The 19,563-nt window shown below is 44.3% G+C and overlaps 1 protein-coding gene across 1 annotated transcript in view; it reads right to left on the bottom strand.

The window, feature by feature from the left end:
- The window catches only part of LOC126260414 (facilitated trehalose transporter Tret1-like), a 149,335-nt gene that overhangs the window by 20,689 nt on the left and 109,083 nt on the right, over positions 1–19,563 (bottom strand). Inside the window, exon 5 of the mRNA XM_049957743.1 lies at positions 11,580–11,974. Coding sequence (XP_049813700.1) covers positions 11,580–11,974 — 395 coding nt within the window. The remainder of the gene's footprint in view (positions 1–11,579; positions 11,975–19,563) is intronic.

The following is a 19,563-nucleotide window of genomic DNA, read 5'->3' as shown; positions in this document are numbered from 1 at the left end:
GACTGCTCAGTACATCTATTCAGTGTTAATTCTCGACCACATAGATCATCAAAGTATACCAGACAGCACTCTACATATTTCTAACACATCAAACACAGTGCTTAATTTACGATATGTCTCTCTGTTTATGAGAGTCACAGAGCATTCTCGCTGTCTTAGGCTAAAATTAGAGAGTGACAGACTCTCCTCACACTGTCATTGACCAATCCACCCTGCAACACCGTTACCGAATTAATCTGCAACCGATCAGAAGAAGACCGCTACACTCCACATCTCGCGAATGAATGCAGCTGTCCGAGTCCTAGCCCATTCAAGGGCACGAGATTTTTCGAGATGCGCCCATGTTGAGGTGCTTAGTACTTCTTATCGATGTATAGTAACAGGTTCCAAAGTGTCGTGATGTACTAATAGCAGACGGTTAAGAAGAACAAAAACGAATGATTTTTATGCTCACTGGAGCTCCAGACGGATGGAGTTCGACGCATTTTTACGTAAATCAACCAAGCTATTAACTCTAAAGTATTGTTCTAGAGTGTAGGATCGGTACCTGGTAGGTACTGGTAAGAGAGAACAGAAACACATGCACTCCTAAGGCTATAACGTTAGATCGCCTGTGGTTCCAACCTATCAGTCATATGGAATGTAGCGGTGTTATTATTCCCATGTGAGAAATGTATTTTAAGCACATGAGATACATCCTTCTTCCAGGTTTCTCTACGGTAAATTTTGTTATCGAACCGTAAAACGAAAAAACTACTTCCACTTGCTCTCCATGATACGAGCACAATATAGCTTTCCAGAGACGTATGGTGTCCATGATTAACATCCAATCATGGTTCAGAAATTATACGATGCCTGCATCAGGCCTATATAAAATGATCATTAGGAGCGGGGGATACCTCCTACAAGGAAACAGATAAACGCATAGCATCAGCGTTCGGCATGTGAAAACTGCAAGTCATTCCGTCACTAACTCCATAAACAGCACATCTGTCGGGCAAATGTGTACATGGGGATTGCAGCTCCTCATAAGCACCTATCGCACCCAAGATGCGACAGGGGGGGGGGGGGGTGGACTACGTCGCATTAATCAAAGTTCGTTTAGAGAAATGTGTCAAGCTTCATCACACATGAGATATAAGTCCTCTGATGACCGAGAGGTTTACCGTTAACGATCGCAAGTAGACAGTGCTTTATGCCACATACAGAACATGGGGCTGCATACGAGTAGAATGCAGGCTTTGTCACCCAACTGATGCATCCAGACAGAACAGTGGAAAAATTGACGTACAGTAACTTCTCCTTCTCTAGAATGCATCAGTTACCATTAAATTGTACATTACAGCTCCATCTCAATCGATCAGCCTGTCCACTCTCTGTTATCCTTTAACGCAGATGCAAGTAAATTTAGAGGTGAATGGTTCTCTGTCTTCCTGTAAAGCATCAAATACAGTAATCAACGCGTGTGTATCACTGGTACTCCAATAGACATACAGTATAATGCTGCCTCAACGGAAAGAAATTGACTGTCTCCCTGATTCCCTTCGTTTTGATGTCAATGTTCCCTTGGATTCATCTGCTTGCCACATACTTGTTCCCATGTACAAATTGTTCGGCGCGAACCAGAAGATACGCAAGTACTTCCTCGAATTCTCCACATTTCGGTGTATATTTGAACAATTTATACCTATTCCCTCGTCATTTTTCGCAATTCTATCGATTTTAAGTTGGATCTGTCCATGCGATCATGACATAACTTCTGGTTCTGTGTTCTAAAATTGCTTGTAAAAATAGCACAGCTGCCAACACCTAGCCAAAATGCACTGATCAGGAGCTGCAATATAGCACTGTACTTGATTGTATCGAGTCACCTCCACATTCGGAGAGCGTTTGCTCTATTTTCTGTATGTCTGTGTATATGCATGCCTCGCAAATGACTCCCAGGATCTGCAGTAGACGCGAGTTATTTTTCGAATGTGGGTCCGCCGCGCGTTATATCCTAAGCGATATTGCGATGTGGATCCACAAGATGAGTGAATGGGATAGGGTTTGAAGGTGGATCCAACACGCAGAACGTACGAGGATGTGTTGGGATGCAGATCCACAGTATGTGTTGCACAGGATATGGTTTGAGGGTGGATACGCGATGCGCAATGTACGAAGTGGTGGAGGGATGCAGATCCACAATACAACACATCCGAAAGAGCGTTTGAGTACGGATCTGCAGTGGACTGCATATCCGGACTTATGTTCAAAGGCGGTTCCACCATACGTCACATCTGCGATAGGGTTTGCAAGTGGTCCAACCACACATTACGTCTGGACATGTATTCTGTGTTAGATGTCTGGTCCACCAGCTGAGGTGACTGGGTCCTGGTAGCCAGCCGCGAGGCATTCATATACACAGACATACAGAAAGTAGAGCAAACGCTCTCTGAATGTGGAGGTGACTGGATACAGTCGAGTACAGTGCTATATTATGGCTCCTGATGAGTGCATTTGGGCTAGGTGTTGGCAACTGTGCTACGTTTACAAGCAATTTTAGAACACAGAACGAGAGGTTATGTCATGATCGCATGGATAGATCTGACATAAAATCGATAGAATTGCGAAAAATGACGAGGGAATAGGTACAAGAAAAACTTATGAGACTTGGCCAACTGTGGTTCATTTTCTCTCAGTATTATTTCCTATCACCAGTGATCAGTTATTGACGAAGTATTATATGTAGTAGTAGGGGGTGCACGATAGGTTCACCTTGAGCATCAGGCTTATAAAGTATGTGTTTGTGTTCTGACATATGCAAAGGAAATGACTATGTCCAGTCATAAGGAAGGTATGGATTTGACATGAGGTACTGTGATAGCATGGGACGAGTATGTCAAGTCATAAGAATGGTACTGATATTTCTGTTTCCAGAGCCACAGCCATCAACAGAGAGTATTTCCAATGTTTCGCTCATTGTCGAATGTCCTTCAACTGAGACCGCGATTGTAACATTTAGTTGTAACTACAGGGGTAAAATATATATGTGACCGGCTTCTTAGGATAAACATTCTACCTGTGCATGCTTGGCCTGCAGCGCCGTTGACGTGTGCGGCATTAATTCACGTTTACCGTTAACGGTGGGAGCTGTCAGAATGGAGGTGCCTGTTAGAGTGTAAGAATGTAGATGAATTAACCGTGTTGTACTCTAGACCACAAAACAGCGAACTAATACTTAGTATGTGTTGCATCGCTTTCTTGTCTGCATGTAAATTTGCGAATGAATGTGGAGATGCATCTGCACTGGACCTTTATTCCCTCCCATGTAAATTGTTTGGTTGACTGCTTCAGCCCATTTCGCGCATTTATTTAGTTGAAAGAAGATAGATTGTGGGGTGTGCATCTAGCATGTGGAAGAGACGTTTGCCGGTTCTCTAGACATGAGAAACACCTTAGTTGACCTTGTGAATTGTGGGGATGATTTCGAATGTGTTACATCACCAACATCGGAATTCGGCACTGTCAATATCAGTTTCCTCTAATTGTTTCGGGTTTCCGAGTAAATGTCTTCACAGAAGTGACAAGTTTCTAGTTAGTCAGTGGTTTATAGGACGCTCAACCTACCTAAGGTTTCGTGTTTGCGTAGAAATAATTCCCAGTCTGTATCTTTGGAATTATGTTGCGTGAGCAATCGGTAGGATACTGCTATGTGCAAACATTGCAAATTAGATATGTTCTTGTAATCCCAGACTCTAGATATATGTGTGGAAACACGAACAAGCAGCCACGTCCGGACCAGAAACAGTAACGCATTTGTACCAAGGGGGGAGGGGGGGGGGGGACGAGCCAGTCTTTGCACAACAGTTCTGAGAGTAACTTCGATCCACTGACGTCTTTCTGATGTAAAGGGGATAATTTTGTATGGCAGAGGATATGAATTGAATGTTTACTACACACACACACAGTACACGGCGATATATTTTTGGGTTGGAGACTGAGGAGAATTGTGACATATAGCTGGTGTATGTGTAGGCATACCATAAATTTTTCGGGTGATGTACAGATATAGAAGATAACTGTACTGCTTGTGTAAAATGTGTATACATTGCATTGTTAAGTTACTATGGCTTATGTTGTGTAAAATATGTATACATTGCATTGTAAAGGTACTGTGGCTTATGTTGTGGTATGACTAGAGAAGATGACTGTGTGTCCAATCGTGAAGGACATAGAGATTCAGCACATCAGTATCCGAGAGGGTACGAGAGAGATATTTTACATGGAAAATAATGTGCGCTATAGATACTGACATTCGTTCCAGAAGCACGGCTACCATGAGGAGACATTACCTGTACATTCATTGGTGTCAGACTGTAGTAGTAATCGTAATATTTATTTGTAGTTATATGCTCTTTTCGTATGTTCCTTGCTTCCAATATTCTTGTGAGTGTCATATGTATTTGATGGTCTGTAGACAACTTTGTGGGTTTAACTGTCAATGCAATTTAGTGAACTGTGCAAAATAATTTTACTGCAAAAAGTCTCATCAGCAGAAAGGAAAAAAAAAGATAGATGGTGCTTCCACATGGGCAGCATCAGTAATTCAGAGGGTAAGTTCGATAAGAGCCAATATTAACGCTTGATTCATTCACATGACATTCTTTGTTCTGGGATACAGGTGGCTCTACATAGATGTGAGAACATTTGTGTATGTTGAGAGCATGAAAGGTAACATGTGATGGATGAGGGTTATTATATGCTATTTTCGTAAACAGATTCTGATAGGGCAAGAATTTCCATGCATTCAAGTTGAGACATCACGAAAACTGCTACAAAATATGATGTTAAGTATTTCTGGGATACTATGCAATTTACTTGAGTTCTACTCTGTTGTTATTTTAGATAGCCATGTGGCTTTATTATAACATTGAGAATGCTTCTAGATGTGCTTGTAGTTACATGTCGCGATGCATCAGCCACATGTCACGAATGGTCCGTTAGAATGGCTATGGAGAAAGCAGCTTGTGCTACTCTGTCATCAATGGTAAAGATACCTGCTGCCCAGAGGTGTCACATATATGAGAGGAACATGAGCGCGCCTTGGATTTCTGTGACGTCAGTAAACACTGACTGATACCCGAAAATAGAGGGAAGGATGACCTGCATCTGGCGGCGTCTCGCGCCTGTGCCGGTGCATGCCCCTGCAGTGACTGTGCTCTGTAAATAAGTCTTCGCTCCCGTCTGATCACGTCAGCAATGGTGTCTAGGTGAACATGTATTTCGTGAGAAATTTCTCAGGTGTCAAGTAGGAAAGCGATGTCACTACTTCATGCATGCATGTGCGTGGTTTAACAGCTGATGGCCACGTCACTTCACAGGGACTGCCACTAAACTCCTGTGTGCCCAGTGGACAGATGGTGGTGGAGGGTGCTTGCATGTCTTTTGAATTATTTAGTGAGTGGGCCTGTAGGCTGTACTATGCGTTATTTGGGTAGTGTAGGATTTTATGTCTGCACATCTGTGCATTGCATTATTTAGGAGTAGTTTGCATGTCTGTCCTGAAATTATTTCGGTAATTTAGTAGGAATTTGTGTGTCTGCAGAGCGCTATTTAGGAGTAGTTTACAGGCCTGTGGGCTGTGTATTGTTACCCCAAGCATGTATTTTGTGTCAGTGTGATATATATACTCTATCCCTAAATAAAATGTTCCAAAACAAATAAAGTACACTCCTTCCCTACTCTCTCCAGCAGCGCAGTGCAGGCTGAGTAATTTTCACGCCATTTTCTTCCACCCCAGACCACCATCTTGGAATGTGTCACAGGATGGATGGCAGTACCCTCTGGTGGTAGTATTGTGTACTATGTCAGTTGGAGTCTAGATCTCGTGGTGGAGACATTGCATGCAAAATACAAACTTATTTCTAGCACAGCCATTATGTTCTACCACAAATTCTCCCTACCATCTTGGATTATGTCACAAAATGGACGACAGCGCTCTCTGGTGGTGGCACTGTGTACTAGGTCCAGACCTTGAGGTGAACACACTGTTTGCCACCATCTTGGATTATGGTACTTGCATCATCGGCTGACATCATGGCTGCCATTTTGGATTACACCATGGAACAGACGACACTACCCTCTGGTAGTGGTACTGTGTACTAGCTCAGTTGGATTGCGGAGCATGTGGCGAACACATTGTATGGTGGTGCTGCCTCCAATTGTCTAAATAAAGACCGGTGCATGATTTAGACAGTTGATGATTAGCAAGCATGTTTACAGAGTCTTTTAGATGGATTATTATTTTGACAATTAACGATTTGTCTGGGTCTCTGGACATAAATGTATTGCATTATTTACGAGTGGTTTGTATGTCTGTAGGCTGTGCAATGCGTTATTTTGACAGTTTACAATTAGCAAGGACATGTGTGGAGCATTATACATGAGTTTTTTAGGAGTAGTTTGCAGGTCTGTATGCTGTGCGGCCTATCAGAGTGTGTGTCCTCCATCACTTGTATAAATATACTCCATCCCTAAATAATTTGTTCCAAAATAAATAAAGTACACTTCTTCCTCTCTCCAGTAGCCCAGTGCACTCTGAGTCCTTTTCCTACCAATCCCCAAGAAGAGGTGGTGATTGGATGTCTTAGGTTAGTGGAGGTAGCCATGTGACCTATCTTCCCGCGATATTCTTAGGTGACTTGAGATAACCGTGGTGTGAAGCATCATCCTGTTGGAATTTGAACTTCCCGCCATTTTTCTGTGGGAAGGGGAGGGGAGGGGGTTAGGTTAATGAAGGTTGCCAATTGACCTGTCTTTCCGCCAAAATTCAAACTTTGCTCCCAAAAGTCTCCATCTTGGATGACGTCACAGCCACCATTTTTGATGATGTCATCGCCACCATCATGGATGTCGTCACCGCCACCACCTTGGATGACGTAATCGCCGGCATCTTAGATAACGGTACTTTGGGGTGGTGTCCCCCTTGCCCCAATACTCCCACTTTCAGATGTTAACATTTGTTTATGCTTCGGGAACATTGTTTCTTTACTTACGATGTTTTACAATAGCTCTCCTGAAAACTTCTGTTGCAAGAAACAATGTTTATGACAAACATAAGAATTTGAAGATAGGATGCCAGGCATCTTAATAAAATGTTACCAAGAAAAAAATGAATCCCTACAAAAGCAACTGGTTACAGTTAATTCAACAATTGTAATGTTCTAATATTTCCACAACGACAAAGAATTATTTGCTAATATTAATACGAGAAACAATAGAAAAACAGATTCGTCCGACCGTAGCGCATATATTAAACACATTCACAAAAACAGAGCTCAGAAACTAACAACAGCTGTTTCCTTACATCGGTTAATATCTACATTAAGAAATAAAACGCTGCTTGGGTTCATATGTTGCTTCATTTGTGAACATACCAACGTTATTTAAAATCATTCCCTAATTCATGTCAAATAAACATTTGTCTAATAAACAAGATTCCAAGTATGTATCCACACTGAAACATTTCTCTCTCCCTTTCCTAAAGCAGTTGCGTTTCATACACTGTAGAGGATAGTTCTTTGCCTGTTTTCAAAGCCATTGAGTGATATTTAAGTAGTATTGCTCGAAAACATCGCGAAACTGCAACTGGAGAGAGAAATATCTGTGTCAAGTTGTTTCGAAAAGTAAAATCTTTTCAAGAATCGGAGAAACCATTGGCGGACCTACGAGAACAGTGGAGACTATTATATACAGATTTAATAAAAAAAAATCTACGAAAACCAATAAAGAAGCGGTCGTCCTGTAATTCTGTCTGAGATGGGAAAACGATAGCTACTTAGGAAATCAGAAAAAATGCATAACTAAGCGCTCCAAAACTTGTTACTGCAGTTCAGACGCACACAGGAAAGTCTGTTTCAGCACAGATTGTAAGAAATGTGTTTTATGTAGCTGAGTATGGAAGGAAAACAGCCTGTAGAAAACCATAAAATCAACAAAAGGAAGGAAGTTGCATTCGCAAGAGAATATAAATTCGATGGGTTTGATTTCTTAAAGAAGGGTGTACTTAATGACGAGAGTCGATTTTAGCTGTTTCAGTGAAATGAGGAAGAAACGCAGTGGAGACAAAGAAATCGTGAAGAGAGAAATACAACAGCCTCTTTTAGACTTAGAGGATGTTCAGTATTTGCCTGGAGCTGCATGAGTACAAATGGTGGAATTATGGACCACAAGGTTTACATAAAGATCCGAAAAACACTTCTACCCAGAAGTGTGAAAAATATGGGTCCTTCTGAGAATTATATTTTCGCACAAGACAATAATCCAAAGCATACAGCCTAGATGCCAGGCTTTAGCTGTTGCATAACACTTCCCTCTTGATGCTAACACCACTGCAATGCCAGACGTTGATCCAACAGAAATTTTGTGGAATGTACTCTATACGAATATGAGGAGTCTTCAGATGTGCAATAGAAATGAACTAAAGAACTCTACTAGAGGAATGGTTGATAATTACATTGCAAAAAAACAAATTCTCTGGTGAAGTCCATGCCAAGGAGACTGCAAGAGGTTATACAAGGTGGTCCATTAATCGTGACTGGGCCAAATATGTCACGAAATAAGCGTCAAACGAAAAAACTAAAAAAGAACGAAACTTGTCTAGCTTGAAGAGGGAAACCAGGTGGCGCTATGGTTGGCCCGCTAGATGGCGCTGCCATAGGTCAAACGGATATCAACTGCGTTTTTCTTAAATAGGAACCCCAACTTTTTATTACATATTCGTGTAGTACATAAATAAATATGAATGTTTTAGTTGAACAACTTTTTTCTGTTTGTGGTAGATGGCGCTGTAGTAATCACAAACATATGGCTCACAATTTTAGACGAAAAGTTGCTAACAGGTAGGTCTTTTAAATTAAATTACAGAACGTAGGTACGTTTGAACATTTTATTTCGGTTGTTCCAATGTGATACATCTACCTTTGTGAACTTATCATTTCTGAGAACGCCTGCTGTTAGAGCGTGATTACCTGTAAGTACCACATCAATGCAATAAATGCTCAAAATGATGTCCGTCAACCTCAATGCATTTGGCAATACGTGTAACGACATTCCTCTTAACAGCGAGTAGCTCGCCTTCCGTATTGTTCACACAAGCATTGACAATGCGCTGACGCATGTTGTTAGGCGTTATCGGTGGATCACGATAGGAAATATCCTTCAACTTTCCCCACAGAAAGAAATCCGGGGACGTCAGATCCGGTGAACGTGCGGGCCATGGTATGGTGCTTCGACAACCAATCCACCTGTCATGAAATATGCTATTCAATACAGCTTCAACCGCACGCGAGCTGTGTGCCGGACATCCATCATGTTGGAAGTACATCGCCATTCTGTCATGCAGTGAAACATCTTGTAGTAACATTGGTAGAACAAGAAATCAGCATACATTGCACCATTTAGATTGCCATCGAAAAAAATGGGGCCGGCCGAAGTGGCCGTGCGGTTAAAGGCGCTGCAGTCTGGAATCGCAAGACCGCTACGGTCGCAGGTTCGACTCCTGCCTCGGGCATGGATGTTTGTGATGTCCTTAGGTTAGTTAGGTTTAACTAGTTCTAAGTTCTAGGGGACTAATGACCTCAGCAGTTGAGTCCCATAGTGCTCAGAGCCATTTGAAAAAATGGGGGCCAATTATCCTTCCTCCCATAATGCCGCACTATACATTAACCTGCCAAGGTCGCTGAAGTTCCACTTGTCGCAATCATTGCGGATTTTCCGTTGCCCAGTAGTGCATATTATGCCGGTTTACCTTACCGCTGTTGGTGAATGGCGCTTCGTCTCTAAATAACATGCGTGCAAAAAATCTGTCATCGTCCCATAAATTCTCTTGTGCCTTGTGGCAGAACTGTACACGACGTTCAAAGTCGTCGCCATGCAATTCATGGTGCATAGAATTATGGTACTGGTGCAATCGATGTTGATGGAGCATTCTCAACACCGACGTTTTTGAGATTTCAATTCTCGCGCAATTTGTCTGCTACTGATGCGCGGATTAGCCGCGACAGCAGCTAAAACACCTACTTGTCCATCATCATTTGTCGCAGGTCGTGGTTGACGTTTCACATGTGGCTGAACACTTCCTGTTTCCTTAAATAACGTAACTATCCGGCTAACGGTCCGGACACTTGATGCGTCCAGGACACCGAACAACATACATAGCACACGCCCGTCGGGCATTTTGATCACAATAGCCATACATCAACATGATATCGACCTTTTTCGCAGTTGGTAAACGGTCCATTTTAACACGGGTAATGTATCACGAAGCCAATACCGTCCGCACTGGCGGAATGTTACGTGATACCACGTACTTATACGTTTGTGACAATTACAGCGCCATCTATCACCAAACGAAAAAAGTGGTCCAACAAAAACATTCATATTTCTTTACGTACTACACGAATATGTAATAAAAATGGAGGTTCCTATTTAAAAAAACGCAGTTGATATCCGTTTGACCTATGGCAGGCCATCTAGCGGGCCAACCATAGCGCCATCTGGTTTCAAGCTAGACGAGTTTCGTTCTTTGTAGTTTTTTCGTTTGATGCTTATTTCGTGAGATATTTGGTCCGGTCTCTATCAATGGAGCACCCTGTATACAGGAAAGGAAGGTCTACTAAGCACTAACCATAAAGTTCAATGCTGAGTGTGTCATTTTCAGTACTGCAGACGAATACCTTTTTTACATCCTAATTTGACTATCTTTCCTTTCCCAAAGACGTCATTGGGTGCAATATGGAGAGGCATTGCGTCAGCACACGGCTCTCCCAAATGTTGTCACATTTCATGAACTGTTGCTGCTACTACTCGGTCAGGTAGTTCCTCAATCGGAATCATAAAGTTGAGTGCTGTTCCAGTCCTCTCAGCAAGGAAAAACATCTAGCAGTACCACGAATTGAACCCATGTCCCTCACAAGACAGTTTGCAGCACTGAGCACTCACCTATGGAAGTTGAACTGTAGGTTCCTCTATAACCAGCTGGGTGAGTCAATTCATACGTCAGAGAAAGGCACTGGCATACTGCCTCTAATAAGACCATGGCTAATGGAGCACTTTGTGTTCATACCAGCCTACAGATCGACGACAGCTGCACCGTTGACATCAATCAAATTTCTGTTCTTATCAAAAAATTAAATTACTTTTCATTCCTGTTACATATCTTTCACAGATTTTCTAGTTTGTAAGGAATTCATATTGTGATAAAACTATGATAGTTAAAAAACTAGGCTTGGATATGAATTCATCACAGAAAACTCATTGCAAGAAATTATTTAACGAAGGGCTATCTAATAACTTTCTCAGATGGTCTGTGTATCTATAAGCTGGTCTTTAGTGACAGCATGGAACTACATCAAGCCCTCCAAAAGTGTAGGACCAAAGCATGAACGTGGGCGCCGTCATCCACACCACTCTCAATTTCTTGTAGTAACAGTAAGTTGCACAGCAAGAGCACACACCATACCCGAGCTTATATTAGTTTCTTAGAGAATGACAGAATAGTTTTGGCTCTTGATGCGATTTTTTGTGAAGATACTCACGAGAAAAACGACCATGGCGGCGAGTGGCAGCCACTGCACAGCTGTGAGGTCTGTGTGCACCACGTCCTTGAGGTAGAAGAGGGTACCAAGCGCAGCCATGGTGACGCCACAGCCGGCGAACGAGAGCAGCAGCAATGGCCGCCGGCCAGCACGGTCTGCCAGCAGCGATGTGGCAACACTGGTCACTGTCTGCACTGCTGCCACGATGATGGCGCACACATCTGCATCCAGCGCCACACCTGACTGCCGGAAGATGTCAGTGGTGTAGCCCAAGAGCACAGCCAGCCCCGTGAACACCTGTGTCACGATCAGCACAACGCACAACACCAGTGCCCGTCGGTTTCCACGTCGCCGCACCAGCTGACCCAGCAGCTCCAGCCGCGATCGCCTGGCCTCTGCCCCAACAAAGCATGCAGCTGCACTACTGTGTCACATAATTATCAACAATTCCTAAATATAACCTCTGACATTTCAGCTCTTTCAACCAATGTACCTCCTGGAGCAACTAGTGGATCCTCAGAACCAGTCCTTCCAAGAAGCGGGCGATGATTTTAGAATGAACTATCAACAGCTTCCATCCTCATAACTTTGACCTCATCTTTTAAAATCATCCTATCTTATTAAAATGCCTCAAACTGACCTCCACTGTGACCTAACATACAAACTACACATACTAACCCCTAAACGTGAATCCTCAAAATTTGAAGCCACTAAAACTGCTGAATGGCTGAACATGGTGAATACTTACCTCCACCTTACTCTACACGTACAAAGCCTTAATCAAACCAACTTTCTTTTAAGCCAATGTCACAAGGATTTCCACTTTACATAGACTCTACCAATTCCTTCAAATCTTCAGATACCACGCACTAAACCCTGCCTTCCTTGTCTGTGTAACATCCCCCATTGTGATCTCATATGAGCTTCTGAATTTCCCCTCTCTTCCATAAGTCCTAGAATGGACTGAAACTGGTAAAACAACTAAACGGCTAAGTATGGGGACTGCATACCACCACCATGTGCCATACACACAAAACCATAATCCAACTGAACCCTCTATTGTCAGTTTCACAAGGATTTCTGCTCTGCATAATCTATACAGTCTGTCCAACTCCTCGAATGCCGTGCACCCCGCCTCGCCTCCTAACTCAACTACTATCCTCTGCTATGATTCCATATGAGCTTATTCTGCTCTCTCCTCTCCCACACTGAACACCTTCAGGTTTGCCATATTTACTGCAAACTTTATACCAACAACCCTATCATTTCATTCTTGTCCATTAACCCTAGATATCTATTGTACCAATACATTCCCCCAACCCTACATCTTCAGTCTCTCCACATCTGGTCCCAAATCTGATAATTTTCCCTACGTTACAGTAAAATGTGCACAGAACTCTACCCATCCTTCCTCCTTTAACAGAAAACGCCTATTTCTCTCCAGTTCAGGGCTCATCATCGTCTTCTCCAACATTTTCCACACTCCCTTTACAGCACCTTCACCAGGGACTTCTTTCCAAACTCTTCTACCCAACATCCCTTCTAAAACACATTCCTTCCTGAAATCCTCCTCATCCCCATCCCCCTTCCACCAATCTAGTCCAGTAAAGTGAAGTGCTTTATATCTATGTAGAGACTATCTTAATAATTTTAAAGAACATATATATATATATATATATATATATATATATATATATATATATATATATATATATATATATACACTCCTGGAAATTGAAATAAGAACACCGTGAATTCATTGTCCCAGGAAGGGGAAACTTTATTGACACATTCCTGGGGTCAGATACATCACATGATCACACTGACAGAACCACAGGCACATAGACACAGGCAACAGAGCATGCACAATGTCGGCACTAGTACAGTGTATATCCACCTTTCGCAGCAATGCAGGCTGCTATTCTCCCATGGAGACGATCGTAGAGATGCTGGATGTAGTCCTGTGGAACGGCTTGCCATGCCATTTCCACCTGGCGCCTCAGTTGGACCAGCGTTCGTGCTGGACGTGCAGACCGCTTGAGACGACGCTTCATCCAGTCCCAAACATGCTCAATGGGGGACAGATCCGGAGATCTTGCTGGCCAGGGTAGTTGACTTACACCTTCTAGAGCACGCTGGGTGGCACGGGATACATGCGGACGTGCATTGTCCTGTTGGAACAGCAAGTTCCCTTGCCAGTCTAGGAATGGTAGAACGATGGGTTCGATGACGGTTTGGATGTACCGTGCACTATTCAGTGTCCCCTCGACGATCACCAGTGGTGTACGGCCAGTGTAGGAGATCGCTCCCCACACCATGATGCCGGGTGTTGGCCCTGTGTGCCTCGGTCATATGCAGTCCTGATTGTGGCGCTCACCTGCACGGCGCCAAACACGCATACGACCATCATTGGCACCAAGGCAGAAGCGACTCTCATCGCTGAAGACGACACGTCTCCATTCGTCCCTCCATTCACGCCTGTCGCGCCACCACTGGAGGCGGGCTGCACGATGTTGGGGCGTGAGCGGAAGACGGCCTAACGGTGTGCGGGACCGTAGCCCAGCTTCATGGAGACGGTTGCGAATGGTCCTCGCCGATACCCCAGGAGCAACAGTGTCCCTAATTTGCTGGGAAGTGGCGGTGCGGTCCCCTACGGCACTGCGTAGGATCCTACGGTCTTGGCGTGCATCCGTGCGTCGCTGCGGTCCGGTCCCAGGTCGACGGGCACGTGCACCTTCCGCCGACCACTGGCGACAACATCTATGTACTGTGGAGACCTCACGCCCCACGTGTTGAGCAGTTCGGCGGTACGTCCACCCGGCCTCCCGCATGCCCACTATACGCCCTCGCTCAAAGTCCGTCAACTGCACATACGGTTCACGTCCACGCTGTCGCGGCATGCTACCAGTGTTAAAGACTGCGATGGAGCTCCGTATGCCACGGCAAACTGGCTGACACTGACGGCGGCGGTGCACAAATGCTGCGCAGCTAGCGCCATTCGACGGCCAACACCGCGGTTCCTGGTGTGTCCGCTGTGCCGTGCGTGTGATCATTGCTTGTACAGCCCTCTCGCAGTGTCCGGGGCAAGTATGGTGGGTCTGACACACCGGTGTCAATGTGTTCTTTTTTCCATTTCCAGGAGTGTATTTTGAATGAAAAAAGTCTTGGTTGCAGAACTGTTTTTATTAATAACAATTCGGCGTTTCGCCATTGAAAGTCATCGTCAGATGATGTAATTATTACTAATAAAAAAATTCTACAAATGTGACTGGTTTCATTTAAAAATATTCATAACCGGTTGCTGCATCAGACAGCCAAACTGGATCGGTACCAATGTCACACATATCTTTTACCTTCCAGAAATTTTTTGGAAGCTCTCCATGATTTATTAATACTTCTGCTACCACTTCAACCTCATCCTGATGAGTGAGGCAATTAAATAACGATAAGAATAAAAGATGTCTGATGACACCACTTTCCTAATCCTCAAACATACATTCCAAAAATCCCAACAATTACTCCAACTTCCTCTTAACCAGGTTTCAACCTGATGAAACCAATGCCTCCTCAAGAACCCAGGTAATAATTCTAGGACACACCACCACCAGCTTCGGTGTTCATGATTCCTACATAACCACTTAAGACTGCCATGTTTTTCTAACTAACACACTAAAACCTCAAACTAACACTCCACTGTAAACTAACGTGAAAATCTCATCTCTTAAACACACAATACAATGATCACTACAGCCTAAAATTTGTAACTGATGGTTCAAATGGCTCTGAGCACTATGGGACTTAACAGCTGAAGTCATCAGTCCCCTAGAACTTATAACTACTTAAACCTAACTAACCTAAGGACTTCACACACATCCATGCCCGAGGCAGGATTAGAGCTGCGACCATAGAAGCAGCGCGGTTCTGGGCTGAAGCGTCTAGAACTGCTCGGCCATTTGTAACTGACCAAGCATGTTGATTGCATCCCTTCCACTATCCTCCATATCTACTAAACCTAGATCTGACCAACGCTCTCCTATGCCAACATTGCCTGGATATTTGCTCCAGCAAAGTCCCATTACTGCTTCTATATCCTTGAACCACTTTACTTTGTGTTACAATTAACTTTTGTTTATCTTTCCACACATGAATCCTGTAATTTCTCGTCAAATACCTCTCCCCCTCAGTCACATCTAACATCTCGATATACTACCCACAACACCTCTAATTTTCAGTCCCAGTTTCTTGCCACTGACCCACATTACCAGTCCATCATCTACAAACAATCTGCATACTCTCTTTCTAAATGCAACTGCCTCACTCTCTTAGACAACAGGATCCACACCAATATGTATTCATGCTAACAGCTCCCTTCCCTCCATACTCTACTGAACATCAGGGTGCCGACCTCTTTCTCCATCACCTAGTGAGATGACACAGTGGTAAGTGCACTGGACTCACATTCGGGAGGACGATGGTTCAAATGTGCTTCCAGCCATCCTGATTTACGTTTCCCGTGATCTCCCTAAATCGCTGCAGGCAAAAGCTGGAATGGTTCCTCTGAAAGGGCATGGCTGACTTACTTCCCCATCCTTCCCTAATCAGATGGGACTGATGACCTCGCTGTTGCAACCCACTGGGCTAGTTAGCTTTATACTGACACTCTATGACCTACAGAATGTCTAATTTTCCATCTTCTAATTATCCCCACCCACAGGAAGTCCATCAGTCTCCAGTGAATATTCAGGGCTCCTTTTTAAGATCTCTACCTTTCTGCGCCATTTTGTTTTTATTTACAAATTAAAAAATGAAAACGTGGTCAACGTGTGTTTAAATACCATCTGGAGCAACATACTTCAATAATCTTTAGAAACCATGTAAATATCTCACTTATTTAATTACACTGCCTGACAAAAGTAGTGAAGCATCCTGAAGGGTAGGGGAAAACAGAACGAATCTTCACCGGCTGTAACTCTATGTGAAGTTATTTCAGTGATCATAAAACTGAGTCAGATTTACAAAAAACTTTGTAGAGTGAGCCCACTTTCCAGTACGACGCTGCACGCTCTGTGGCCTGAGTGCACGCACTGGCTGGGTTAGGAGGATATTATAAAGCCATTGTAACCTCTCATGAAGCAAACTGGCCCTCAACTGGTGTAACTTGTCCTTGATATCCTGGATTCTGGCAATGGGACTGAGTTGATGCTAGAGATGGTCCCACATGTATCTATTTGGAACACATTTGGTGATCTTGCTGGTCATGGGAGTACCTCAGCATCACGCAGACAGTTCACAAAGACAAGTACTGTCCTTTTGAAAAATGGCCACATGGGAAATAACATATAAGGGTGTAGGATTTCTGTGACTTACCGTTGTGCTTTCAGTTCCCTCAGTCACTACCAACCATGGCCTGAATTCATACCTGATGTTGTAGGTAGTATTTTATCTGTTCTCAAATGACAGGTGCAGATACGACAGGGTTACATTTACCTGGGGCACAGTAACATAGACGAGGAGCGTATCTGACCTCACTTTCACGTGCAGTCCAATGTCGGGCGACTGCCACATCCGAATGCAACACACAGATTGATACTGCACGATTCAACCAGCCTGTGAAATGGAGAGCCACAACGAGACGTCTTTCAAACTCTGTTACAGGCTGATAACGCTCTCTCGCACGAGTACAAGGCACTTCCGTGCCCTTCACAGTGATAATTCAACATGTAATGCTGTTCACGTCCTTTATATACCCTATCAGGTCTGGTAACAACACTAAAAATGAACAACACTATTGAAAGCTGGTTGCCATTCTACCTTTCACAGAGAACTGCATTCTTATCATTTACATACCCACTGATGCTGCATATATGTACAAAGTTTCATTGACAGTCAACCATGTGTTCTGGGTACTTCACTTTTTTTGCCAGGTAGTGTATGACGCATCAACTGTATGTGTTATTATACCCATTTAGATGAAAAGCATGAAAATTATACCACTGACAGCACACCGCATCAAAGACCTAGGTAAGGGGGATAAACTAACAATTACGAAATAAGAGAGGTATCTACTGCATGAACAGCAGAAACGACCTACTTGAGCTGCAAAAAGAATTGTCATTGCTTTTTAATTTTAAAGGGATCGTATTTATGAAAGCGAAGAGATTAAAAATGAGCTGCAACAGCTGAAGATCTCTCGTGTCTAGGAAAAGGAATAGATCATTCCAGCTCTTGAAAAAAGATCGTGGGACAGATTCACAAAGCCTTGTACATATCATCCCACTGACGTCAGTTTTGTGTATTGCTATGAAATCTATTTTTTGTTCACATATAAGCATTTTTTGGAGACCCATCATTGCTGTTTCCAGAATTTGAACCAGTTGCTAGGCAATTGTTGTAAACAATCCAGAAGCAGCGAATCGAAATACACTCCTGGAAATGGAAAAAAGAACACATTGACACCGGTGTGTCAGACCCACCATACTTGCTCCGGACACTGCGAGAGGGCTGTACAAGCAATGATCACACGCACGGCACAGCGGACACACCAGGAACCGCGGTGTTGGCCGTCGAATGGCGCTAGCTGCGCAGCATTTGTGCACCGCCGCCGTCAGTGTCAGCTAGTTTGCCGTGGCATACGGAGCTCCATCGCAGTCTTTAACACTGGTAGCATGCCGCGACAGCGTGGACGTGAACCGTATGTGCAGTTGACGGACTTTGAGCGAGGGCGTATAGTGGGCATGCGGGAGGCCGGGTGGACGTACCGCCGGATTGCTCAACACGTGGGGCGTGAGGTCTCCACAGTACATCGATGTTGTCGCCAGTGGTCGGCGGAAGGTGCACGTGCCCGTCGACCTGGGACCGGACCGCAGCGACGCACGGATGCACGCCAAGACCGTAGGATCCTACGCAGTGCCGTAGGGGACCGCACCGCCACTTCCCAGCAAATTAGGGACACTGTTGCTCCTGGGGTATCGGCGAGGACCATTCGCAACCGTCTCCATGAAGCTGGGCTACGGTCCCGCACACCGTTAGGCCGTCTTCCGCTCACGCCCCAACATCGTGCAGCCCGCCTCCAGTGGTGGCGCGACAGGCGTGAATGGAGGGACGAATGGAGACGTGTCGTCTTCAGCGATGAGAGTCGCTTCTGCCTTGGTGCCAATGATGGTCGTATGCGTGTTTGGCGCCGTGCAGGTGAGCGCCACAATCAGGACTGCATACGACCGAGGCACACAGGGCCAACACCCGGCGTCATGGTGTGGGGAGCGATCTCCTACACTGGCCGTACACCACTGGTGATCGTCGAGGGGACACTGAATAGTGCACGGTACATCCAAACCGTCATCGAACCCATCGTTCTACCATTCCTAGACCGGCAAGGGAACTTGCTGTTCCAACAGGACAATGCACGTCTGCATGTATCCCGTGCCACCCAACGTGCTCTAGAAGGTGTAAGTCAACTAGCCTGGCCAGCAAGATCTCCGGATCTGTCCCCCATTGAGCATGTTTGGGACTGGATGAAGCGTCGTCTCACGCGGTCTGCACGTCCAGCACGAACGCTGGTCCAACTGAGGCGCCAGGTGGAAATGGCATGGCAAGCCGTTCCACAGGACTACATCCAGCATCTCTACGATCGTCTCCATGGGAGAATAGCAGCCTGCATTGCTGCGAAAAGTGGATATACACTGTACTAGTGCCGACATTGTGTATGCTCTGTTGCCTGTGTCTATGTGCCTGTGGTTCTGTCAGTGTGATCATGTGCTGTATCTGACCCCAGGAATGTGTCAATAAAGTTTCCCCTTCCTGGGACAATGAATTCACGGTGTTCTTATTTCAATTTCCAGGAGTGTACATTAGTATAGATACCGAAATCATAATATTAATACGTGAGCACAAAAGTTAAAGTGACAGTTTTTAATATTGATTATACAAGGAGGCCAACGAAACTTACATAATTTCAAAGATACTTTGCCATAGATGTGCACAAAGA

Source organism: Schistocerca nitens, chromosome 5 (genome assembly GCF_023898315.1).
Source record: "Schistocerca nitens isolate TAMUIC-IGC-003100 chromosome 5, iqSchNite1.1, whole genome shotgun sequence".
NCBI lineage: Eukaryota > Metazoa > Arthropoda > Insecta > Orthoptera > Acrididae > Schistocerca > Schistocerca nitens.
This window is presented reverse-complemented; position numbering and strand designations above follow the sequence as displayed.